This window comes from Mesoplodon mirus (genome assembly GCF_964341445.2).
Source record: "Mesoplodon mirus genome assembly, chromosome: X".
NCBI classification, from domain to species: Eukaryota; Metazoa; Chordata; class Mammalia; order Artiodactyla; family Ziphiidae; genus Mesoplodon; species Mesoplodon mirus.
The window spans coordinates 17,432,721-17,455,559 of record NC_138981.1 but is presented as its reverse complement, the minus strand read 5'-3'; the positions used below and the strand labels follow the sequence as shown (position 1 = coordinate 17,455,559).

At 40.5% G+C, this 22,839-nt stretch overlaps 1 protein-coding gene across 3 annotated transcripts in view; it reads right to left on the bottom strand.

The window, feature by feature from the left end:
* Positions 1 to 8,965: 8,965 nt before the first annotated feature.
* CDKL5 (cyclin dependent kinase like 5) overlaps positions 8,966 to 22,839 on the bottom strand; it is a 190,398-nt gene continuing 176,524 nt past the window's right edge. For 2 of the 3 annotated variants that reach the window (XM_082608915.1, XM_082608916.1), the window contains 4 exons: positions 17,023 to 17,122; positions 13,041 to 13,163; positions 11,763 to 11,882; positions 8,966 to 9,365 (listed from right to left, as the gene is read on the bottom strand). In XM_082608915.1, coding sequence (XP_082465041.1) covers positions 8,979 to 9,365; positions 11,763 to 11,882; positions 13,041 to 13,163; positions 17,023 to 17,122 — 730 coding nt within the window. In that variant the 3' untranslated portion in view covers positions 8,966 to 8,978. The remainder of the gene's footprint in view (positions 9,366 to 11,762; positions 11,883 to 13,040; positions 13,164 to 17,022; positions 17,123 to 22,839) is intronic. The other variant, XM_082608917.1, reaches the window with a different exon arrangement.

The window sequence follows — 22,839 nt, the reverse complement described above, 5'->3', positions numbered from 1 at the left end:
GTTTGCAGTACTGTTTCTTTTGTGGGGGAAACTTTTGGTTGAAGAATATTTTCAGAAATTCTAGAGTGTGGCCTATACTTGCAGGACATTTTTTTTAAATTGTGGTAAAATATACGTAACATACTGCAGGAGATTTTTAAACAACTAGATGAAATCCTATGAACAAAGAAGTAGCATTAAGTGTTGGCAAGGTTAAGAAAAAGTCTGAGCTGATTTTGGTATTCAGCGTGGGAGGAGGTTACTTAGATGAGGTAAAGGTATTTCAAAATAAAGGTACTGCTATGATTCCAGTCTCAGAGCCCAGAAGACTGCACCCCAGAATTGAGCCTTTGAACAGACACTGACAGAGGCCCATATTTTTGTCTGCCTGGAGCATGGTTGCTGAGGCTTGCTGACAAATGAACACCTGTAAGGGCTATTGCTTCCCCTGTGATCCCAAGAGTAGCTCTAAGCTGGGTGGTTCTTAATCACGATTACTTTACAGGGCTGATGTGAAGATCAAATAAGATAAATGCACCTAAAGTGCTTAATGAGCTCTGTATAAGTGGTAGTCAAGATTCAGTGACATTCCTTTTTAACCTCATAGGGCTGTCAACTGGGGCACAAATAATAGCAAAAATATTGTAGCAGCTAATATTTATTGAGAATCTATCAAGTGTTTTGCAGGTTATCATCTCATTAAATCCTCACAACAACCCTATGAAGTAGGCACTATTATTATTTCCATTTAAAGATAAGAAAACTGAGGCATAAAAAAGTTAAGTAACTTGCATAAAGCCACACAAGATGTAGGTGATGGAGCTAGGATTGCACTCTGGTAATCCGACCCCAGATCCTGTGCTTTCAGCCATTTCACTAGTCTCTGGACCTCTAGTGACTTGTTTCAATGAAATGTTCTATTCTCAAATCAGTTCAATTACCACTTGATGGGAGACGGGAAGAAGGGTGGTACATGAATCACCCCATGTCATGAACCCATGTCAGTTTCTATACATGGAGACATAGTGATCGCACTATATAGTAGTGTTAAAGGGTATGGGCTTTCCAGTGAACATACTTAGTTTCAAATCCTAGCTGGGTGACCTTGGGCAGGTTACCATAAACTCCATAAACCTCAGTTTCCTCATCTACAAAATGGGGATACTACCCACTTTGTTGTCTGCCAAAAAATAAATGTAATAATAAAAGTAGGGCTTCCCTGGTGGCGCAGTGGTTGAGAGTCTGCCTGCCGATGCAGGGGACACGGGTTCGTGCCCCGGTCCGGGAAGATCCCACATGCCGCGGAGCGGCTGGGCCCGTGAGCCATGGCCGCTGAGCCTGTGCGTCCGGAGCCTGTGCTCTGCAACGGGAGAGGCCACAACAGTGAGAGGCCTGTGTACCACAAAAAATAAATAAATAAATAAATAAATAATAATAATAAAAGTAAACTACTTGGCAATGTGCCCAGCCATAGTAAGTGCTATGAACATAAAAAAATGACAAGCCCCAGTTACTTTGATTCAGTCTTGATAAACAGTATAGTTGAAATCACAGGCCACAAGTTTCCATGACACTTGAGAAACTTGGAGTGAAGATTTTGGTGACACAGGATTTTAGCTCCTATCCTTTGTTTAGAAAGATAAAGAAAGTTGGAGAATATTTATGCATGCTATCACAAAATTTAAGCTCTCCCCTGACACCCCATTTACTTAGTTGGTCTTCTTATCCTTAAAGACAAAAGTGAGGGCCTGAAACAGGCTGGCAAATCTGGTTCCCTGCCTGTTTTTGTAAATAAAGCTTTATTGGAACGCAGTCACACCCATTCATTTACATATCATCTATACTGCTTTTGCACTACAATGGCAGAGTTGCATGGTGAGTAGGGTTGAGTAGTCAGAGATCCAATGGCTCATGGAGCCTCAAATATTTACTATCTGGCCCTTTACAGAAAGAGTTTGCCAACCCCTTGCTCTAAAACATGAAGAAATCCTTATTAAGCTGTCCATCTTTGCTTCCTCCATGGCACTAAGCAGGAGGTTGACATCTCTTCCCATCTTCCCCAAACCACCAAGTGAGTGTCTGGCAATGTGCAAATGAGGCAGCACTCAAGTGTAAAAGAAACCAAAGTTTTCAAAATGCCAGAAGGGGAAAAAAGCTTTATAAATACAAAAAAAAAAATTTATCAACATCAGTAAATAACAGGATTTGCCCTGCCTTACAATAATTTCTGTCCCTTAAACTGATTCCAACTTCAGAGGCCCATTATCCCTCATTTGAATTCAAACGAGTTCTTTACAAAGAAGGAACTACCACGGAGCTGCTTGTTCAAACAAGAGGGACCACAGTGCTCAAGATGGGGAAGGCCTGGCAATCACAACAGTCAGTGCAAAATCTGCATTTTATTAAAGACATTTGGGAAGATCCATTCAAAAATACATTGTGCTCAGTAAAAATTAACCATTTCATGCTGATAATTAAGGTTACCACGGAATAGATATTTGTATAATATTTACAGCAACAATAGAAATTTTACAGAAGTTTAGAATGGAATACATGCCAGAAAAAACTTGATAAGATGTACCAATACATGATACAAAGAGTTATATAAACACTTTACAAATGGTTCATAATTAGCTTGTGAGGAATTTAAATATTTAACACTTTAAATTCAGCTTGGATTCAAAAATTAAAAAGGTTAACACCACGTCACACCCTTGCCACAGTACAAAGTATGGAATTACACTTTATATTATGGATTATAAAGTCTGTGCAATTAAGAATTTCAACTGATTCTTCATCTACCACAAACTTAGATGTTACATCATTCTGGCTTATCCCTATTTTTGTTTTCAGGCACAGGCAGGGTTCTGAAAGTCTCCCTGCTCCGTGTCTTCCCAGATACCCCCTTCAAACTTCCTAGAGATTGAAGAAGCTCAGAATAGTCTTCTAAATATATACAGAATAACTACCTGAATTCAAAATGGCACAAAGCAATTCTTGGAGATAGGAATTAGGGGCAACTATTTTGTTTGGTTTGTTTCTGTTAATCAGTCCACGTTCACATGAGAATTTACTTCTTACAATCACAGTATTACCCCTCCAGCCTGACTCAATCAGTGACCAAGGAGGAAACAAGGAGAGGGAAATGGACTGAGGTGACTATAATCGATTGTATATCTCTAGTAAAAACAGATTTTATACAAGCTTTACTTTCCATTTTGGAAAATCTAAGCTGCTGTGGAGAAATTAAAAGTTCTCCAGAAGGAAAAGCATCATTTTTTTTCCCTTGAAACTGAATGCGTTGTAACTGGAGCTTTTGACAACTCTGGCGATAAACACTTTAATCCCCCAACAGGGACAAAAGTCAAGGCATCTACCTTTTCTATTCCTGGGTTTTGTCTGATTAGCCCTGAAGCAGAGCACTAGGACAAGCTTATGCCTGAAATGAGTCAGATCAGGCCTTTGGGAAAGTGAAATCCCAAACCAAAGGAAGTCCTGAGGAATTCTTTGCAGTCTGTCAAAACGGAGGGGATGGAGGAACAGATAAGGCCTCTTTCTCCCTGATACTCTGCGCTGGAAGAGTAGTGAACAAGGCAACTTCTAATCTGCATACAACATGGAGACCGATTTTTAAGATTCCAAAGGAAGATCAAAATACAACCCAAGGATCAAATGGGGTTCAGAGAGCTTAACCTTGTGGGTAATGAAGGGCCTTAGAAGAGATACCAGTTTCACTGCCCCAGTTCTCTGGCCCTAGAAATCCACCGTGTAGACTATTACAAATTTTTTTCTGGCAAAACAAAAGACAAACCTCCCTCAAACTTGGGAGTAAACAGTTAATGAATGGAAGTACAAGGCAGGTTGTGATCATATTTAATAGCCTATAGGAAATACACAGAAAGGTGGGTCAGTGCCTGGAGTGGAGAAAGGTGGAGTCAGGACCAGGCCTAACACTGATGTATTAACAAAGCACTATGGGAAATGAATATTCACATAGTAACTGACTTGGCACAAAAGTCTATGACATTTTATAGTACATTCGATTAAAAAAGAAGAAATAGAATAGAATAGGGCAGCAGGCCCATAGTTTCCTAGCCACTTTACTTCCACCACATTGTGTGTATACAGAAAGACAAGGGACTCATCCTGTCACAGATTCACTTTCTTGCATTTACTCATGGTTTCTAAGACAGAATTTTTTACCCAGCTGAGTCAGACCTCAAGTTATTATATTCTATATCTCAGCTGGTCAAGATGCAGAAGGAAGAAATCAGAACCACTTACAAGTTTTTATTTTGCAAGTTGGCCCTTTAAGTCTCTAAGAGAGCCTTCTTGTGAGATCCTGGCCCTGCGGATTAGCAACAGGACACTTACGACATCTGTACTGTTGTTTCTGCAGCCCCTTTTAAAGAAACCATTTTTTTTAAAAAAACTGCAAATAAGTTTTCTCTGCCTACACACTTTATTAGTGATGAACTGAAGGAGGCAAGGAAATAGCTCAATATTTTCTGACTTGGTTCAGTGTATCATACCACATTCCCAGTTCACAAAAGTATGAGTCTGTGGATCTTAGTGCTCACATGGAGCTCAATATCTCACTATAATGCAGGAGCTAACAAACTTCTAGATATAAAAGCACTGCTCTCCAGAAAATATGTTCTGACCAGGAGAGATTATGCAGATTTCTGAGTCCCAGCTGAGCTCTAGGAATAAGTCGCAATGAGCCATTGCCCTTGCTAAAAGTTGAGTCCCCACCAGGACCTAGGTGAACAGAAATGGACAGAGCCTCCTACATACTTGAAAAGCAATCCTCTTGGCCTTAAAAAAAAGTTGTACACTTATGAGTCATTCTCAACACTTAGCTAGAAGAAAATAAATGGCTTTTTTCCTTATTTACTCTAAAAACTAGTTTAAGGAGTGAGGGTACTATGACGTTAACTAAGAGGTGCTGGGAAGGAAAAATGGGATAGCATTTCGTAGCAAAGCCCACTAATTTTCAGGTTAGGAATATGCTAAACTGTCTAACTCTACAACCACAACATACTTTATAATACATGATGCGACTGGAAACTAACCAGCATGGCTCTGAGCTTAGAATTAAAGTACAACTGCAAATGGTGAATCTTAAAGTACGCTTTAAAACAGATTTAACCAAAGCACACGGCACAAATACTCCTATAACAGCCACATCATGACCACCAATTAAGAGTTTTTTGCTTCTAATCGGCCTGTCATATGCCAATATTTGTAAAGAGTTATTAAATGACTTAAATAAAAAACAAAGACATTTTCTTTTGGGAGACACAGCTAAAAGCCACGGATGCCTTTGAGCAGTTGGTAAAAATCATGCCAATCTGCCAGGCTGCTGCTTGCTTCTAAATATAAGCTTCATGGCTCTATGAAAGATTTTCTAAGGATGCTGACCTAGAACTTAAGTTCTCAAACACCTATAAAGTGACTCTGGTCTCCTCCCAAAGGATGCACCTTTTAGCAGGTCCAAGATAATGAAAACAAACAATAGGATTCCAGGGATTCGAGAATGGTGGTAGAAGACTCTTTAAGAGAATGCAACGCTAAAGAATTCATTCATACCTGCAGTTTTGTAGCCTGCAGAGAACTAGTGCGGGGCCAAGCTCTGCAGACAGGTGGGCTTGGAATATGGTAGAGCAGGGTTCCTCAGTCTCGGCACTACTGACATTTGGGGCTGAATCATTCTTTGTCTGGCGGGGGCGGTCCTGGGCATGCAAGATGTTTAGCAGCATCCCTGGCCTCTACCTACTAGATCCCAGTAGCACACCACCACCCCCAGTTGTGACAACCAAACATGTCTCCTGCCATTGCCAAATGTGCCCAGGAGGCAAAACTGGCCCTGGTCGAGAATCCTGCTGTAGAGATAACTCACTTGAGCCCCTCAGCATGGAGCACTTTTTGTCTTGGGCTCTAAAGAGGCTAAACCTCTGACTGAAACCAAACAAGGTTTAGTAAAAGTTCATTCAGAACTTCTGAGAAGAATAATGAGGATGGCGGTAAAGCAAAAGTAGAAAAACAGTAAAGCAGAGTTTCTTTTCAAAAGATCAGCGATACTTCCATAAAACAAAGCAATTCATAAGCCTTCATTCAACCTTTTCATCCTTTAGGAAGTTAGGGCAGATGATAGAACATGGATGTCATAAACTTCCCTTCCTAAAGAAAATGCAGACTTTTGTGACCTTAAGTCAAGTCCTTAATCTTATCACAGATGGCAATCTTTGTGAGGCCAATAATTCATCAACCAGAGGAAAATAAGTTCAGAGCTAAAAGAGGGCCCATTAGATTTGAGAGAAAACTTTACCATGTGAGCAGGAAGAGAAATATGCATGCTAGAATTGTGAATTGTAAGATCATTTACAGCTTAGTGAGGTCAATGAAAGTCAGAATGGACAAAAGCTGAGAAGAGGATAAAAGAGCTACCTCAAAAACACTAGTTGAAAACACTGCAGATATTTTCTGGCTCAAATCTGGGAATGTACGAAAAGTATGTATTGACTCTTCATCAGTTAGGTTTACTCTGCTCTAGGTAGAAGGCAATTATTCTAGCCCTTCTTTGAAGAACCATCACGAATATAAATGTTCTGCAAATATCGGAGATCCCAATGTTAGCAAGGATGAAAACATGGGAAACCAGCCCCTAGGTGACAACGAGCCTCAAATGCCACAGCATGGCAATGTGACTGCGCAGTTCCTAAGCGCACAGCACAGTGAGAAGTCTTTTCAGAGGAAAAAATGGAGTTTCTGGTTTGCAAGGGGGAATACAAGGTACAGGTTGAGTTTAAAAAAGAAGAGTTACACACCCTTTTAGAGTCATTAGTATCCAGGCAAAAACTGCTAAGGGTCCACATCACTATATAACTGGGCAGCTGCCTGGAAAAAGCCAGAATTCAGAGCTACTCAGACAGCACTGAACTGGTGAAAGCAGTAAGATATAAAAAGAACCGAAGAGCATGCAAAACTATTGGTTTGAATCAAATTGTTTCAATGATAGTACCTAGTTGAGTTTTATTTTAGTGCCTATTACACTTATTAAAATTAAATTAAAAGCACCTTAAAATGACCTCTATATATAATCAATACACATCATTATAGTAGTTATATAAAAATGCAATATGCACACAATTTAAGCTTCAAAGAAACTAAGACCTTTTTCTTTATAATCTTCATAATCATCAGAGCTATGATTCTTAAAATATTGGGGGAGGGGAACAGTAACTCAGCAGATTTCAATTATAGCCAACTTGATTCAGGGGCTGATACTCTCACAATCCTGGGACAAGTAATAAATACTGAGAAGTTACCTCTTTGAGGGGTGGGAGGGGACCTTTAAAAATATTATTGCTAAGAGACTACTTCGGAAAATCTAATACTCTTGACGGATGATGGTATTGAGGTGATTTCTGTCAAGGATGGCCCAGAAACGTGGGGCTATGACCCTTGTTGGCCAAAGGTCTTGATGATACTTGGGAATAACTTGGGAGTTGAAGGAGATCAAATGAGGGAAAGGTAAGTCCTGTTCTGGCCACGTGTGTGCGCATATGTGTATTTATTGATGTGCATGATAAACTTGTTATAAATGGACCGTCTCAGGAAGATGAGTACAGCAATTTTCTCTACATCTGGAATTGCTTCAGGAGCCTTTTAAATATATTGGAAAGAGCGATAACAAAAAAAGCATTTAGAAATAGAAATGCCACACATGTATCTCACATGCTACCAGCCAAGAGTCTCCAGTACAGTGCACAGGATTCAGGAGCATAGAGCTGGTTTGCAAGATCTGCAGATACCTTTTACAACCTCGCAACTAGGAATGTTCACTGGCAAATCTTTGGTCTATGCCCTACGCTAATGCTAAGTAGAAGAGCACATTCTCTCTACAAAGACCCATGAGTAACCCTGGATCTGTTCTCCCCTCAGGTGCAAGGAACGTCCCTGGACACGAAGAGGAGCCAACTGTGTGAGGACGGAACAGGCCTGCTGGAGTTCTCACTGGCCTAGCCAACTTCCTTTCCCTGTGGGTTCAGAAGGAGATGCTGCATCTCGTCTGCTACCAAGGATCGTGTATAGAAGCTGCTGCTGTCGCCTGAAAGTTTAGCAAGGTTCCTACGGTTACAGTCACAAGCAGCCACAATTCAACTCCCTTGATGAGAAGTATAATACTCACTTCATATCACAAATGTATAAAAATATGGCAGATAGTGTCATAACGATACTTTCTTTAAATGATTATATTTATAAAACAGACAGATATTTACCATATATATATTTATATATAGAATAAAATACTCCTGATGCAATATATAAACGTTACTGTTTAGTTTTTATAGAAACTACTGTAGCTGTCCCACTGCTTCACAATGTTCCAAACAGCTCAAAATAACTTTACGTTTAACAGAAAAGGTATGATTATAACAGTACAATATTAATTAACTATAAATAAATGTTACAAACCCTATCAAATGTGGAAGTTTAGAAAACAATTTAAGACATACAGTTAGTTCATCTGCTAACCCTTCAAAGGGATACTCTTGGATTACAATAAACCCCACATTTAGTCTAGGCGGAAAAAAATCGGTGGTAAGGACATCGGTCAACACATATTTTTCTATCCCTTGCAGTGCCAAAACACATCCTGGCTTTCCCAGGTTCAACGGCGATTGCACTAGAGCTGGAACCTAAGGGGGAGAACCTGGCAAAAGTGTCTTCTTCCTCAGCTGCACACTATCCACTCTCACACAAGACTCGTGGGGACTGGCGATCCCTAAGGAACTCCTGTGGCTCTAAGATCCCTGACTAGCATTTGTGGCCGTGAGGAGCCAGCTGGCTCCACACATACAATATTGCACACACCTTGATAAAGCTGAAAATACTGGCTTACCACCCCGGCCCCGCCCATTCCCCACCCCCCCACCCCCGCCCCTCCCCTCCTAACCGGATTGTCCCCCCCCCCCCCCACCCTCCAGCACACATTACAAGGCTGTCTCTTTTAAATCATTCAGATTTGGCATTCGGGACCTATTTGTTCTGTTATAAGGGTGCCCGTTTGGCCCACTCTTGGCACCCAGCTGTTCAGAGTAGGAAGGCCCCTCTGTGGCACTCCGGGTCACAGATGACACGTGCCAACCAGGGTCCATCTGACCTGGCAGCTGGAGGGCCGGCCTGCCCTTTGGTGTTGGCTCCTGCCGGATGTTACTGCTCCCACCAGAGGCCTGGCTCAGTGGGTGAATCCGAATTTCTGAGAAGGAATTTTTGGCTTGTTGAGTTGTTAAGGGCTGGAAGCGGGGGTCTGAGGAAGCCGGGTGATTTGAGGCTGAAGAGAGATGTAACAGCTTGCGCAGTGATTTTAATGGCTGGCTCTGAAAGAAAAGATGAGGGTGCATGTAGGATTTAATTTAGAGTAGACTTGAAAGCTGGGAAGAAAAGGAGCACAGACCTGAGATGACCACGTGGAGCCAGGGAGGGCGGGTGTGGGGGAGGACGGGCCAGTCCAGCCTTATCTGTTCTTTTGTTCTTTTTCAGGCAAGATTGAAGTTATTTTTCTTTAATGAAAAAGCCTAGAAACGTAGAAGAAATCTAGAGCTGGTATGGTGACTGATCAAAGGCTTAGGCACCTTCTATCTGGCTGCATCCCATCTTTATGGGGGGGAGGGGGGAGGTCTCATGTGCCAACGATCAGGAAGAAGCAAAAGAAGGGACGTGCTTCTCCCTTTCGAGAAGACTTCCTTCCCAACAGCTCCGCATAAAGCTGCCACTTAGATTTCACCTGCTAAAACTCAGCCATTCGACCATATTTAGCGGCAAGAGTAACAGAAAAAACGTAATGTTTCAATAGGTAGCAACATACTCAGCTAAAAACTGTGTACCCCCTTCTGTTCTTATCTCCCCGATTTTCCCTTTCCCTTGGCATTGCAAAATCCCAATGTTCCCTTTCTGCACTTTATCATTTTTTTGGTGTTTTACTGTTTTGAGGGGGAGGTAAAGTTTGGGCACTAAAAATGCGAAGCACACAGAAATAAGCAAAAGCCCTAGAGACTCTAAAACACAATTCACTCATAGGGAGCCTTCGTCTCCTAACAGCCTGTCTGCTGTGGGCCTGGGGCCTGGGCCTCATGGGGTGCTGCACTGTGGGGGGGACTTCAAAACAGGAGGGAGGGTCCCAGAAGCCATCTGCCCCACAGGCTCCTCACTGGCCAAAGTTGACTCACACCCCTTTCCTCTTTATCAGGCTTGATGGGGTCACCGTCAGAAGAGGCATGGGAAAGCACCCTGACATTCAAGGCCCTCACCGCGGACCCCGGCATGTGGGCCGAAGCCCCAGCCTGAGGCACCTCTGGCTGCCAATCCTCAAGGGCCTCAAGGCTTTTAAGGGCTCAGCAAAGTAAAATGTTGATCATCTCAAGAAATACTAAAGAGTCGGAGGAACAGGGCATTGTAATCCAGGGGCTACTGCTTGAGCACTGACTGACTCAAGTAGAAAGCGCTCCTGGGGAAGCATCCTCCATGGTCATTCCTGGTGATTTTTACAGCCCTGACCACATGTAACTATTGAACAACCATAATAGTTCAGATGGAGATATAAAGTTACCTGAAAAGAGCTTCTCGGCAAAAGAAGTGTTTACACAAAGAAGGTTCTAAAACCCTGTACTTTCTCTCTCTCTCTCTCTCTCTCTTTTTTAAATAAATGAGGAATAGAACATCAGGCCCTCTCACTCACAGCCTTGTGCTTTTAGTTCGCGTACACGTCCGATAACTGGGATAACTGGTTCTCTACACTGTCTTCGCCCCTCCAGCCAATATTATGTTAGAAGCAGAAAATATAAATTGCTGGGCAAATACAGTTGAGATTTAGGGAGCTCTTCTCAGCAGCTCTGAGTAACAGCTTATAGTTAAAGAGAGTAAACAATAAACCTATAAAATAGAACCTACTCCTCCAAATCACAGAAATCCATGGTCATTTATAGGCACAAGTAACCCTAGAGCCTCAAAAGCTCATGAGGGTTGTGAGAAATTTCAGTACAGAGGACTAAGAGATTTATAAAATATTGAATATAATCAAAAACAAGTTAGATTATGTTACTATGCTCATTATGGGACGCTGAAAAGATACAATATTTTAAAATTTCCATCAAAACAGTTTGCTTCAAGGAGATAAGACCTCAGTTACCTGAAAAATTTATGGCTTGGGTTTCTGCTTATTCCCCCATTATGGCAGAGAAACGTGACTATACATACTTTCTAATATGCAGTTCTTAATGCGAATGTTTGCCGGTTTTCTATCAAAACTAGTATGGATTTCGGAAGCTTAAACAGTCTTTCAGAAAGCTTATTATATCTGTCTTTCAAGGCGCAGTTTGTAGGCTACCACGTTTAACGAACCCTTAATCTTCGCACTACCTCCTCTTACCTTCCCCTACATTTTATGGTATGCTTCACTTTTACCATGAATTATGGTCATTTGTGAATTTTCTCTCTCTCCTAGGCTGCAGAGTTTTTGTGGACTGGAACCGTATCTTATTCATTCCCCTTAATTGTCCTCTCCCTACCCGCAGGTGAAGACTAATAGAAGCTCGCTTTTTTTCTCCATTCATCCGGACTCCCAAGATGCATCTGGCTATTTCTGAGGGTATATTCTGGGGAGACTCTCAGCCTTGCTGTAACATTGAGAGGCTAAATTTCTCAACCCTGTCCTCTCTTCAGGAGAGACCGGTCACTGCAGAGTCTGAGAGTCTAGGAGTGATGCAGGCACCACTCACTTGGGTCTGTAGATCAGAGATCTTCTCAGGACGCCACTCCTTTGGTCTGCTGCTTGGGGTGCTAGCAGAGTGAATGGCTTTCTGTAATGTCAGAAGGTCAGGGCCGTCAGAATTGGGCACCTAGAGCAGAATATGGACAAGGATTCAATAATCACACCAGCAAGCCTAAATAGGATATGCAACCACACGCAAGAGGAGAACGAAAGCAAATCAAACGAAACCAAAACTTGACCCCTCCCCTCCAAAGAAGACTCAATAAAAAAAGAAATCACAACTCTCCCAATGTTCACAATGCAAGTGATGCTAGTTAAAGTCTGCTGCCCTCTTAATAATTTTCCCTGCATTAGGAAAAATTGGCAGATGTCATGCAGCTTTGTTAAACCTCAACCCTTAAAGCATTCCCATGCTGTTAGTTTTAGTCGCTGTAAGAGAGAGCAGTTAAATTGAGCTGTACCAGGAATTGCTGCCGTATCCTCATTCCATGTTGCAGTTAGGTTATGAACCAGTTCAATAAAACAAAAATTTGTTCCTGCTGGGAAAATGATCCATACACTGTGTTTGGTGGTGCCAAAGAAGTCTAGCAGGCTTTTAAGGATAGCAAAGGGAGAAAGTATGGTTTGAATCATATTCCCAAGACACTACCCAGTAAATCTGGGTCTAGCATTATGCACTATGTAAGTGCTAGAAATTTGTGCCACAAATTCCAGACGAATGCAATTGGTCCACTCACCGATTTTGGTGGACAGAGGAGAGTGCAAAAGCCCTGGCCTTCAACTAAGTGACCAGCGAAAGCTAGAGCCAGGCAAGGAAAGAGCAAATCACCAACTAACAGAAGCTGTTTTTTCATGGAGCCTGCAAGCTCACCCAATTTGGTCAATTTCACTCGGTTTCAAAGAGACAAACTGCCAACCAAGTGTTAACAAACTTTGTGAGCCAAACCAAAAGACATCTGTTAATTGTAAATGTTAATCAAATTCTTTACAGGAAATAAGGGATTTTATGAATACTGTCTGCCAACAACTGGCTAATCAGACAACCCAAACTAGCCTTTCACTAGTTTGTTTGTTTAATAGCCTTTTATGCTTCAACCTCCTTAACTGATTCAGAAGATCCAGAATGTCGAAGAATTTGTATCTCAGTGAATTTATGGAACTGGCTCAGGTACTTAACTAGCACAAAGAGAATATGACCCCATGAAAATAAAAGACATGCTGTTGTCATCAGTAAAACAAGTTTACTGGAGCAGTTTTCAGGGCTACCATACGTAAAAATGGGTACCATGGGTGGAGTGACTACAGGAAGCTTTTTCAAAGAAGAACTATGCTTTAAATGATTCTTTGAATTAAAAAGAGGAAAGAGGGATTTCTTGATGCTTGGATTCTCCCCGTTGGTGGAATCTGTCTGCAATATAAGATACAAATAAACTAATTGCCAAGGAAAAAAAAGAAGGTGTTCTTATCGAAACTCCTAGCCCTTGGATGCCCTCAAATTGTTAAATATTAACAGTCAGTGAAAGAATCTCTGTGCTGTGTGTGCATCTTGAGAGGTTCTGTTTCATTTCTCACCTGGACATGAAGATGCCAATAATGTAAATTCAAGACATGTAGAAACTTCTGTGTATATAAAGAACATTCGGACAGGCTCAATACCTATAGCAGGAATGTCTCTAGAGACCTACACACATATATTCACATTAAGCTTACAAAACATTTAAGGATTTATTTATTTATTATCAGAAATAGGACTGTTACAAAGAATTATGTTTAAAGGGCTACTGATGAGCTTCAATCTTTTCCTAATTGCCAGAGGACTTAAGCAACTAAATAATCTACCATGTAATCTGCCTGCCTATTAGGAAAAAAGAAAAAAGACACTGCAAACCTTTCTGAACGTGGTCAACTCTTGAACCAGAAAACATCACTTGGAAGAGGAATATATCAATATTGCAGGATCCTACCGTTGAGGAAGAAGCCTGGTTCTACACTGTGAGAAGTATTCACCCCATGGAAAATAGCTGGCGCAATTCAGAATACGCCACAAAAGTGAAGAAACAGAAAGTTCAATCTTTAAACTGAAGCATGATTACCAGTTGAGATACTAACTAGGGTAAAATTACCAAGTTGGCAAAGTCACCATATGCTCTGAGGGCTTATGTAACTGTCTGAATGTGGAACTGAAGCCAGATTTCCCAAGGAGGCTTCCAGATTTGCTTGAGTCAAAGCAGGCATCTTTACAATACAGAATGATTTTCTGGCACGACTTTTCCCTGTTTTGGATATTTCAATTGTCAGAGAACCAGAATGTATATGAAGGTGTTCAGATCATCTTTTATTGGTGTGTATGAAGACATTCGAGTAAAATAGCCCATAAGGTTTCCTGCTCCCAAGACAGGGATCCAGGAAGAGTTTAACTTGCATGTCTAAGGAGGCCACAAGAAAGCCCTCAGACATGTATATGTATAACTGATTCACTCTGCTGTACAGCAAAAAGTGACACAACATTTTAAATCAACTATACTCCAATAAAAAAAATAATAAATAAAATAAAATAGAGGAGCAACAAGGATATAATGTATAGCACAGGGAATTCTAGCCATTATCTTATAATAACTTTTGAGTGTAAACTGCAAAAATACTGAATCGTTATGCTGTACACCTGAAACAAATATAATATTGTAAGTCAATTATACTTCAATTAAAAAAAAAAAAAAAAAAAAAGACAAGTAGCCGGAGGTGCTCCGCACCGGTGGGCCCCTGGCAGGGACTGAGCTAGGCCTACTATTCAGGAGAACCCACCTCCCGTTCTCCCAACTGATTGTGCAACTTTGGGCAGGTCACAACTTGCCTGGGCAGTTAGCAAAATAAAGGGGTTAAACTAGATTTAGGACCCACAGAGGCTTCTCTCTGTGCACTGGGTATCAGATTACCATTTTGAATCTTATGCAAAGGCCACAATGCTTTAAACCTTTCAAAGTTCATTTACCTAGTTTCCTTTTGCTGAGTTCTAGAGAGTGAAGAAAAGTTAAATTTAATTCTGTTCCAATGCTCATGTGAAGGAGGCAGAGTTAACACAAAGTCAAGCTTGGGAGCCTGAGGTCTGCCAGGAAGTACTATGCTGAGTGCTTTTTGGAAATCTTACTCTAGATATCAAAGTCCTTTAAACATTTTTTTTCCTCTTTTAATTAAAAAAAATGCAGAGGGTATAAACAACTTTTGGTTTGGAAGGCTTAAGTCATTGTGACCTGTGCAGAGATATTTTGCAGTTGCTTTACATATCAAAAAATGAAAAGTATGAAACCCCAAAAAAATAAGTTCAAGTGGAGAGTATGTTAGAGAATAGTAAATTTCCTATTTACCCTACTCTACACTATTTAAACATCTAAAATTTGAACCAGATCCTCAATAATAGTCAGTCAACATGTACATACTTGACTCATGCCATGGTAAGCCGCAGGTTTAACGTCGGTCTAAGGCAGACATCAAAAACTAAATCTACATACAAGAACACCTTCAATTCCTGTGTCCTTGCTACTTTCTTCCACTTAATCACCCCACAGTAGCTATGGGCCTGAGGTTAAGAACAAAAACAAACTCGAAATAAAAATAACAGTGGTTAGGAGGAGGTAGTCTAAGTTTAATGTTCATGATGGATAAATATGTTCCACAGATGATGATATAGTTTTATTAGCACTTTACATATTTTAAACTTCTCTACTTCAAATCAGGTCTATTTTGTTCATCTGGTCTAAATAACATATGCAGTTAATATGCAACTAAGTGACATCTTGACTGGACCTTCTACTTTAAGTGAGTTTCAGTTAGCCATATAGGCAGGTTTTGTTTTTTTTCTAAATAAACATTTCAGGAATATTATGCAGCCATTAAAATGAAGATAAGAAAATCTGTGTAGTAACGTACAAATTGTGTGTATGTGTGACAGAAATACTATTAAAAAGCCAGAATACAAAATTATACTAGAATGACTACTATTATTTAAAACAAACTAAAAAACCACCTTCTTTCCATAAACATATGCACAGGCCAAAAAGCTAGGAGGAAATATACCAAAATCCTAATACTAGTTGTGATAGGGTGGTGAGATTAGAAATGATCATTTTTTTATCAATTTTTCTGTAATGAGCTCATATTTATATTATAGTGACATCATAAATTTAACAAACAAGCAAGTAAAGAGTAATCTAGAAAGGTAATCTAGGAAGGCCTTTATTAAATCCTTACTTCAAATATTATATTCCTTTTTACTATCATCTATCTCATCTTTACTCACCATTGAGTCATAATCCTAGACTTTTCGTAACGGAACAGACAGACCTCAGAAAAATTGAGTCTAATCTATTCATTTTAAGAGACGAAATCAATGAAGTCCATCTGAGTAGGTTATTTTGATTATGCCTTTTTCCTTTTTAAATAAACGAGAGTCAATCGTGTATGAAGTAAAACTAGAAACAAAATAATTTAAAATGGCTGACTCAACCTTGTCTAGTCTCAAAGTTGTCATAAAGCAAAGGAGGAAGAACGTCTCGTTTGGGTGAAGACGTTCCTGCTGGCCTGGAGGCCTGGCTTCCCCACGTGTTCTCACGTCACTAACCAGCAGAATCCTTGCCTGGTTGGTTCAGTGACGTGACGTGCACAGTTCCATGTACCCAGCCCTTGGTTCAGGTGGAGGGCTCTCAGGAAATGAGACTCATTCCATTTCACAGTTCAATCACAAGATAAACACGTCCTACTAAAGCAAGCCTTGAAATGTCAAATACTATGACCTGTGTGTGACTAGGCAGCCCAGAAATGCACTTGTCAACGTGGGAATCAGACAACCAGCCAGGGGAGAATAATGAACGATGGTTAGTTAAGAATTTTAAGATTTAAACACAAACCAAAACCATTTCCTAAATTTTCACATATCTTTAACCCTCAGAGAGAAATAAATCCTGCAGCTTCATAGTTTTTACATGAATATAAACCCACATGGATAAGATGTTTATTGAGAAAGGGTTAAAGCATTCTCTTTCATCCAAATTAAATTTCTTCTATTCCTGGAGATTCTGTTGAACCTAGAAAAGGCTCTGTGAGAGGAGGATAGTTGTATAGAATTTGAGAAAGAAACATATACAGTATATGCATGTTAAGTCTCAATAAGAAAATAATTCGCTTTGATTGTCACATACAAAGTGTAAAGTACCCACAGACTAATGCAGACTCATACGGATGCCACTGTAAATAGAAACTGGCCATCTACTTACTGTTTGAGATTTCTTCTTTTTCTTTTTCATTGACCTGAAAAAACCTTGTTTTTCCTTTTCCTTGAGTTGTTCAGAATGACTAATGTTTTCAGGACTTTTCCTAAATGGGAAGACATTTTTATCATATTGATCTTTCAATCATTCTGCCATTATATGACAAATATAATGAAGACTAAAAATGCATGACACCAGGTTCAAATAGCCATGAAGAATCAAGCACGTAGGTAAAGAGCCTCTAAAAAGCACAGAAGGAACTGTATCTCATCAACCATGGTTAATGATTAGCCTTTGGCAAAGGCTCACTTGAACTAGCAATTTGAGCATTATTACAAATGATCTGTATCTATGCTGCAGGACCATTTTCATGCTGTTGAAAACCTCAGAATTAGAGTCTGAAAAGCACACGCTTTGAAGGATGGCTTTTCTGTAACCCTCTGAGAGAAACAGAAACATTTTCAGTATCTTCGTTTTTCTATTTACCTTTTAAAAACCAGCTTAACAAGTTCATTATTAGTGGCTTGCCAAGGTACTGAACATTAAAAAAAAAAAATCAATACTGCTACATAAACCTTACAAATAAAAGTAAAAATTGCCTGAAACTGGAAAATCCCTTTATAAAAATCTTATATATATTTATTAAAACTAAATAAAAAATAGATAAGGTATGAAAAAATGGAGACAGGATGAATGCTTTAATACAAAGCACTCTTCTGGAAAAAAAGCTTCTAACTGAAAACAACGACATTAATACCACCAGGTATTTTAATACAAATAGGAGATATTAAAAGACAGCAAACAAGACACCTCAGCCTCAAGAAGGTGACTACTTGTATGTTAACAGAGGCCCTATATTACTTAAATTAATTTACGGTCTTTAAAAAACAACTGGAATGGTGTCATTCTGGAAAAAGGCACATTCCACGGGCCCTATTTTGAATTTGAACATCTAGATGACTGTGGAAAACCATTTTCTCAAATGACTGAATTCCTTCTATTAGCTATTCCCCAAAATCAAGAGTAGAAACATTAAAGGTGACAGAATTCATTCATATTTATGGTTTTAGAGTACTGAACAGTAAAGTTACCAGAACATCTAAAAAAATATGAGTAAACCAGCATCCTTTACTTGATTAAACCTGTGCGAAGGCAGAAAATATCTATACAAACCATTAGAGATCCACATGATAGAAAACACCATGAAGCTATTTTTAAAAATCACATCTTCACAGATTTTTCACTAATATAAAGGAATATTCCAACTACAATATGAAGTGAAAACAGCAGGATTCAAAACTTTCTACATAATATAAGCCCAACTGTATTTTTTTTTTTTTTTTTTTTTTTTTTGCTGTACGCGGGCCTCTCACTGCTGTGGCCTCTCCCGTTGCGGAGCACAGGCTCCGGACACACAGGCTCCGCGGCCATGGCTCGCGGGCCCAGCCGCTCCGCGGCATGTGGGATCTTCCGGGATCGGGGCACGAACCCGTGTCCCCTGCATCGGCAGGCGGACTCTCAACCACTGCGCCACCAGGGAAGCCCCCCAACTGTATTTTTTTAAAAAGGCATATATATGTATATATACACACGGTTTTTAAAAAGCAGGAAGAAAAATTTTAAAAATCTTAATAGCCATCATTTCTGGGTAGTAGGATTATTGGTGATTTGTTGTTACTTCTTTTTAATTTCAAACAACAAACATGTACTGCAGATATAATAAAAAGGTTTTACAAACCACACAAAATTCATTTGAAAAGCCACGAACTCATGATCAAAGACCACAAGGGAAACAATTTAGAGAGAGAGAGAGACAAACACACAAAAAACAAGAAGTAAAAACCATGACTGCTTGAAGGAGCAATGGTCATTTCTTCTTAAGTGTTTGGCCTAAAAGTTAACGGGAATACCAAAGAAGTAAAAACATATACTGCAGGCTCAAGTGTTCTTGAAACTCATTAGGACCTGCAATTTTAAACCTCACTGAGAGAATTCCAAGTTCTGAAGTTAAAGTTTTGTAATACAATACAACCAATAAAATAATTAGCATTGGGACTCAGAATGATGCGTTTAAAATTTTGAAAGCTGAAAAGCTTCAGACATGATGGAATGAGTGAGAATGGAATAGTGAAAAGTTAAAGATTCTTGAAACTCAGTGTTGTAGTGCTGGAAAAAGCACTCTCATCCTAATGACAGACTGGGCCTATTCGGTCAAAGTTTCTTATGACAAGTACTGTTGAGATTAAGGAGATGAAACCCTTGGATGGGGCCTAAAGACAGACTGCCCTAAACTAAATTCCAGGCCACAGCATTCAGTTATGTGAAGGTTCTACGGAACACAGCAGAACAGTGTAAGTAGTTTGCTGGAATCACAGAAGCACCACTCTTAGAATTGAAAGGAACCTTAGAGGGCATCTAGTCCAACCAGCAATACTATTCCTAACGTTCTGGAACTTCCAGAAGTTAAAGAATTATATGCTTACGATATAGCTTATGCCCTTCCATAATGGGGTCTGCACATAACCTAGAAGCACAACAGAATACTCAGATTAACGGATAGAAGTTTTTGCTAATCAGAATTAAAGTCTAACAAAATCTCAAAGGTCTGCTGAGGGTCAGTAGTTAAAGTGCTTCCTGCCAACCCAGGAAACCTTTAAGGGGGACACATTCATCATGACCACAGTCTCAGGATGGCAATGGGCGTTACTATAAGAATGTTCACATTGGCATGAGAGGAAGTGAAGGCTTGAGACAGTAGTCCTAGGAGGAGCAGGATTTGGGTAGGAAGTGAGAGGGTGGGGGGTGGGGGAAGGGTACTGAAAGAGAAGCAGCAGCAGTACAAAAAGCCCGGTGTTTGCAGTTCCTTGTGTCCCGAAAACACAGAGGATGAATCAAAGACTCTCCGCAGGGTCTCTTCAGAGGCACTGGATAAACTAGAGCCCGGCGGAAAGGGGAATGATGAGGAAAACATCCTCAAACTGGAGCTGCAGAGAGGCGGTAGGGCCAAGATCCAGGTGGGGAAAGATTCCAGGGGCCAAAGCAAAAAAGAAAATAAATTACCCTTGGACTAGAGGATGAAGGCAAGTTGTAAGGTGTGAGTATGCATGCATCACAAAAGACACAAAAGGAAGTCAGGGAGAAAGAAAGAGTGCCAGTCGGGGAGAGAGAGGGAGACAGAGAGGGAAAAGACAACGAGAGGGAGAAGCTACATTGAATCATACACATACAGAGAATTAACAGAAAAACATAAGGGAGAAAAGCCTGTGAGAGAGACTTAGGAATGGAGAGAAGCTGCTTGGAACACAGGCACCTAAAAAGCTGTGTGCTGTACAAATGAATGAAAGGACTTCAACATTTATAACAACCAGCAGTGCACCCGAAGGGTAAGAGTGAGCCGCACGACTTAATCTCATTTGTGAATTCTGGACCCTGCTGTTGATTCTACCTGGTACGGTCAACAGTTGTGTGCTGAGCTGAGCTAACTAACTGTACAGGCAACAGATGGGTTCAAGAGGAGCAGCACAGAGAAGGGCAAGTGGGACAGGAGCTTTCAGAAGGACCACCCAGCTAGTCACTTGGCACAGTGTGGGGTGGGGTGGGCAGTGAGGATGATGGGGGAGGAGTGTGTGTGTGTGTGTGGGGGGCGGTTAACAATAACAGTCTCCTTCCTGAACTCAAACAGTATCTACCACATGGGACTCAAACAGTATCTACCACAACAGCTACTACTTCCATAAGGGGTTAAACGAGGAAAGAGAATTCAAAAGACTCACCTAAAAAAAGGAAGGAATTAAAACTGACTGAATCAAAGCCAACCAACACTTACAGATTACTGTGTATGCACCAGGATCTGTGTTAGGTGTTGGAGATACAGAGAAAAACTAAAACAAGGACTGTGACCTCAAGCTGCTCACAGACTCAAGGCAAAAGACCCACAGGTTTGACGGACGGCCAGGAAGCGCCAGCATAATCCCCCCAAGAGCAGCAGCATGAAGGCGCGCAGAAGAGGAGAGATGTTTACTCTGTGACACTTGCCCTGCCACCCTCCGGCCCTGCCAGTGTGACTAGGGTGGGTCGGCTAATGTCTGAGAGTAGGAAGTCAGTGACTAATTCTACAGGAATAATTCTGCGAGTTATCATGACAAGCAATAATGGATACCAATGTCTTCGTAACTTTACAAGAAGAGAAAGCCTGGGATTGTGCAAGTGAGTGACAGCAGTTCTTCACTTATCTCAACTACTGGGATTTCTAATTAATTTGGTTTACTACTTAAGCGTCGATTTTTAACCCAATTTTGACAGCAGTCTTCCTAAACACTTTGTCTTTTTATAGAAAGTAAGAGCAGCCTATTTTAAAGATATATACTCTACATGGATATCTGTGCTATGTATAAGACCATACAGCTAGAAATGATTTTCCCACTGGGGCCTGAGAAAAAGCAAAAATACCCCTCTTCTCTCTATAGCTATTGTTTAGGATCCTTCTCCCTCTGCACACTGTACTGTTACCTGGGATTATTTCTTGCCTGACAACCTCAGTGCCAACTGCTAGAACTGTGCATAAAAGAAGAATAAACAGGCTCACAGGGAGGGTGGAGGTGTTTTCCCATTAATAAAGATGATCAATCTGACTGCATTAACCCTATTTTTGTTGTTCTGAAATATTTTGGCTTATCTCCCAGTTCTTAACTGGATTCTGGACAGCTGAGATGGCCAGAATAACAGCTCTGGATATTATACTACACTATCCATTTATCACTTTAAAGTATGACATAGTAGCTTGATTTTTCTATTGCAAGAAATGTGGACACTGTACAAATATCCTCTTCTCCAAAGAAATGGAAGTACTACTAACAAGGAGAAACAGACTGCTCTTAGGTAAGTGATAATTTAGGAACAGCAATTCACTATGTCACCATGGTTTGTTCATGTTTTTTTTGTTTGTTTGTTTGTTTTGCGGTATGCGGGCCTCTCACTGCTGTGGCCTCTCCCGTTGCGGAGCACAGGCTCCGGACGTGCAGGCTCAGCGGCCATGGCTCACGGGCCCAGCTGCTCCATGGCATGTGGGATTCTCCCGGACCGGGGTACGAACCCATGTCCCCTGCATCAGCAGGCGGACTCTCAACCACTGCGCCACCAGGGTAGCCCTGTTCATGTTTTTGTAACAGTTATCAAACGGCATTTCTCTCAAATATAAATATGGTGAACCAACGAGAGATATTGTTCAAGAAAAAAATCCAAGACAAGTCAAGCTTAATGGATGACTTAGACTAAGTTAGATATGATGCGTGGAGAACTATCATAGCAGCATTATCATGAGGGGTAGTAAGAACAAAAGAATATAGCCAATTCATCCCTGGCAATTCTGGAATTCTCTCAAGACTCATAACAGCAGTATCAGAGTAAGGATGACTTGATGAAGACTTATCTAAAGTTCAGCATCCCAACTGTGCCTCTTTTTTAAAACAATTGTTGTTAGGTTTCTACACATATCCAGGTCTGAACAAGCTCTAGTTAAAATGATTATCAAAAAGACAGAAACAATATGCTGTTAAGACTGTTAATCCCACATTTGGATTTAGTTTTGATCTGACCTACCCAATTTTCATAGGACTATGTTAACATGCAATCGACGCACTTTTAAACCATCACCACTTCATCATGCAATGACCAAGACGAAAAACAATTCCATCTCTACTTCTGTGTTCTCACAACTTAGACACTATTCTCACGGCTTGTCAAAACCACACTTGAAAACTGTCAACGCCGGTAACTTAAAGAAGTTGTACCTGTGCTCTCAGGTTAATGTATAGATCTTGTCTA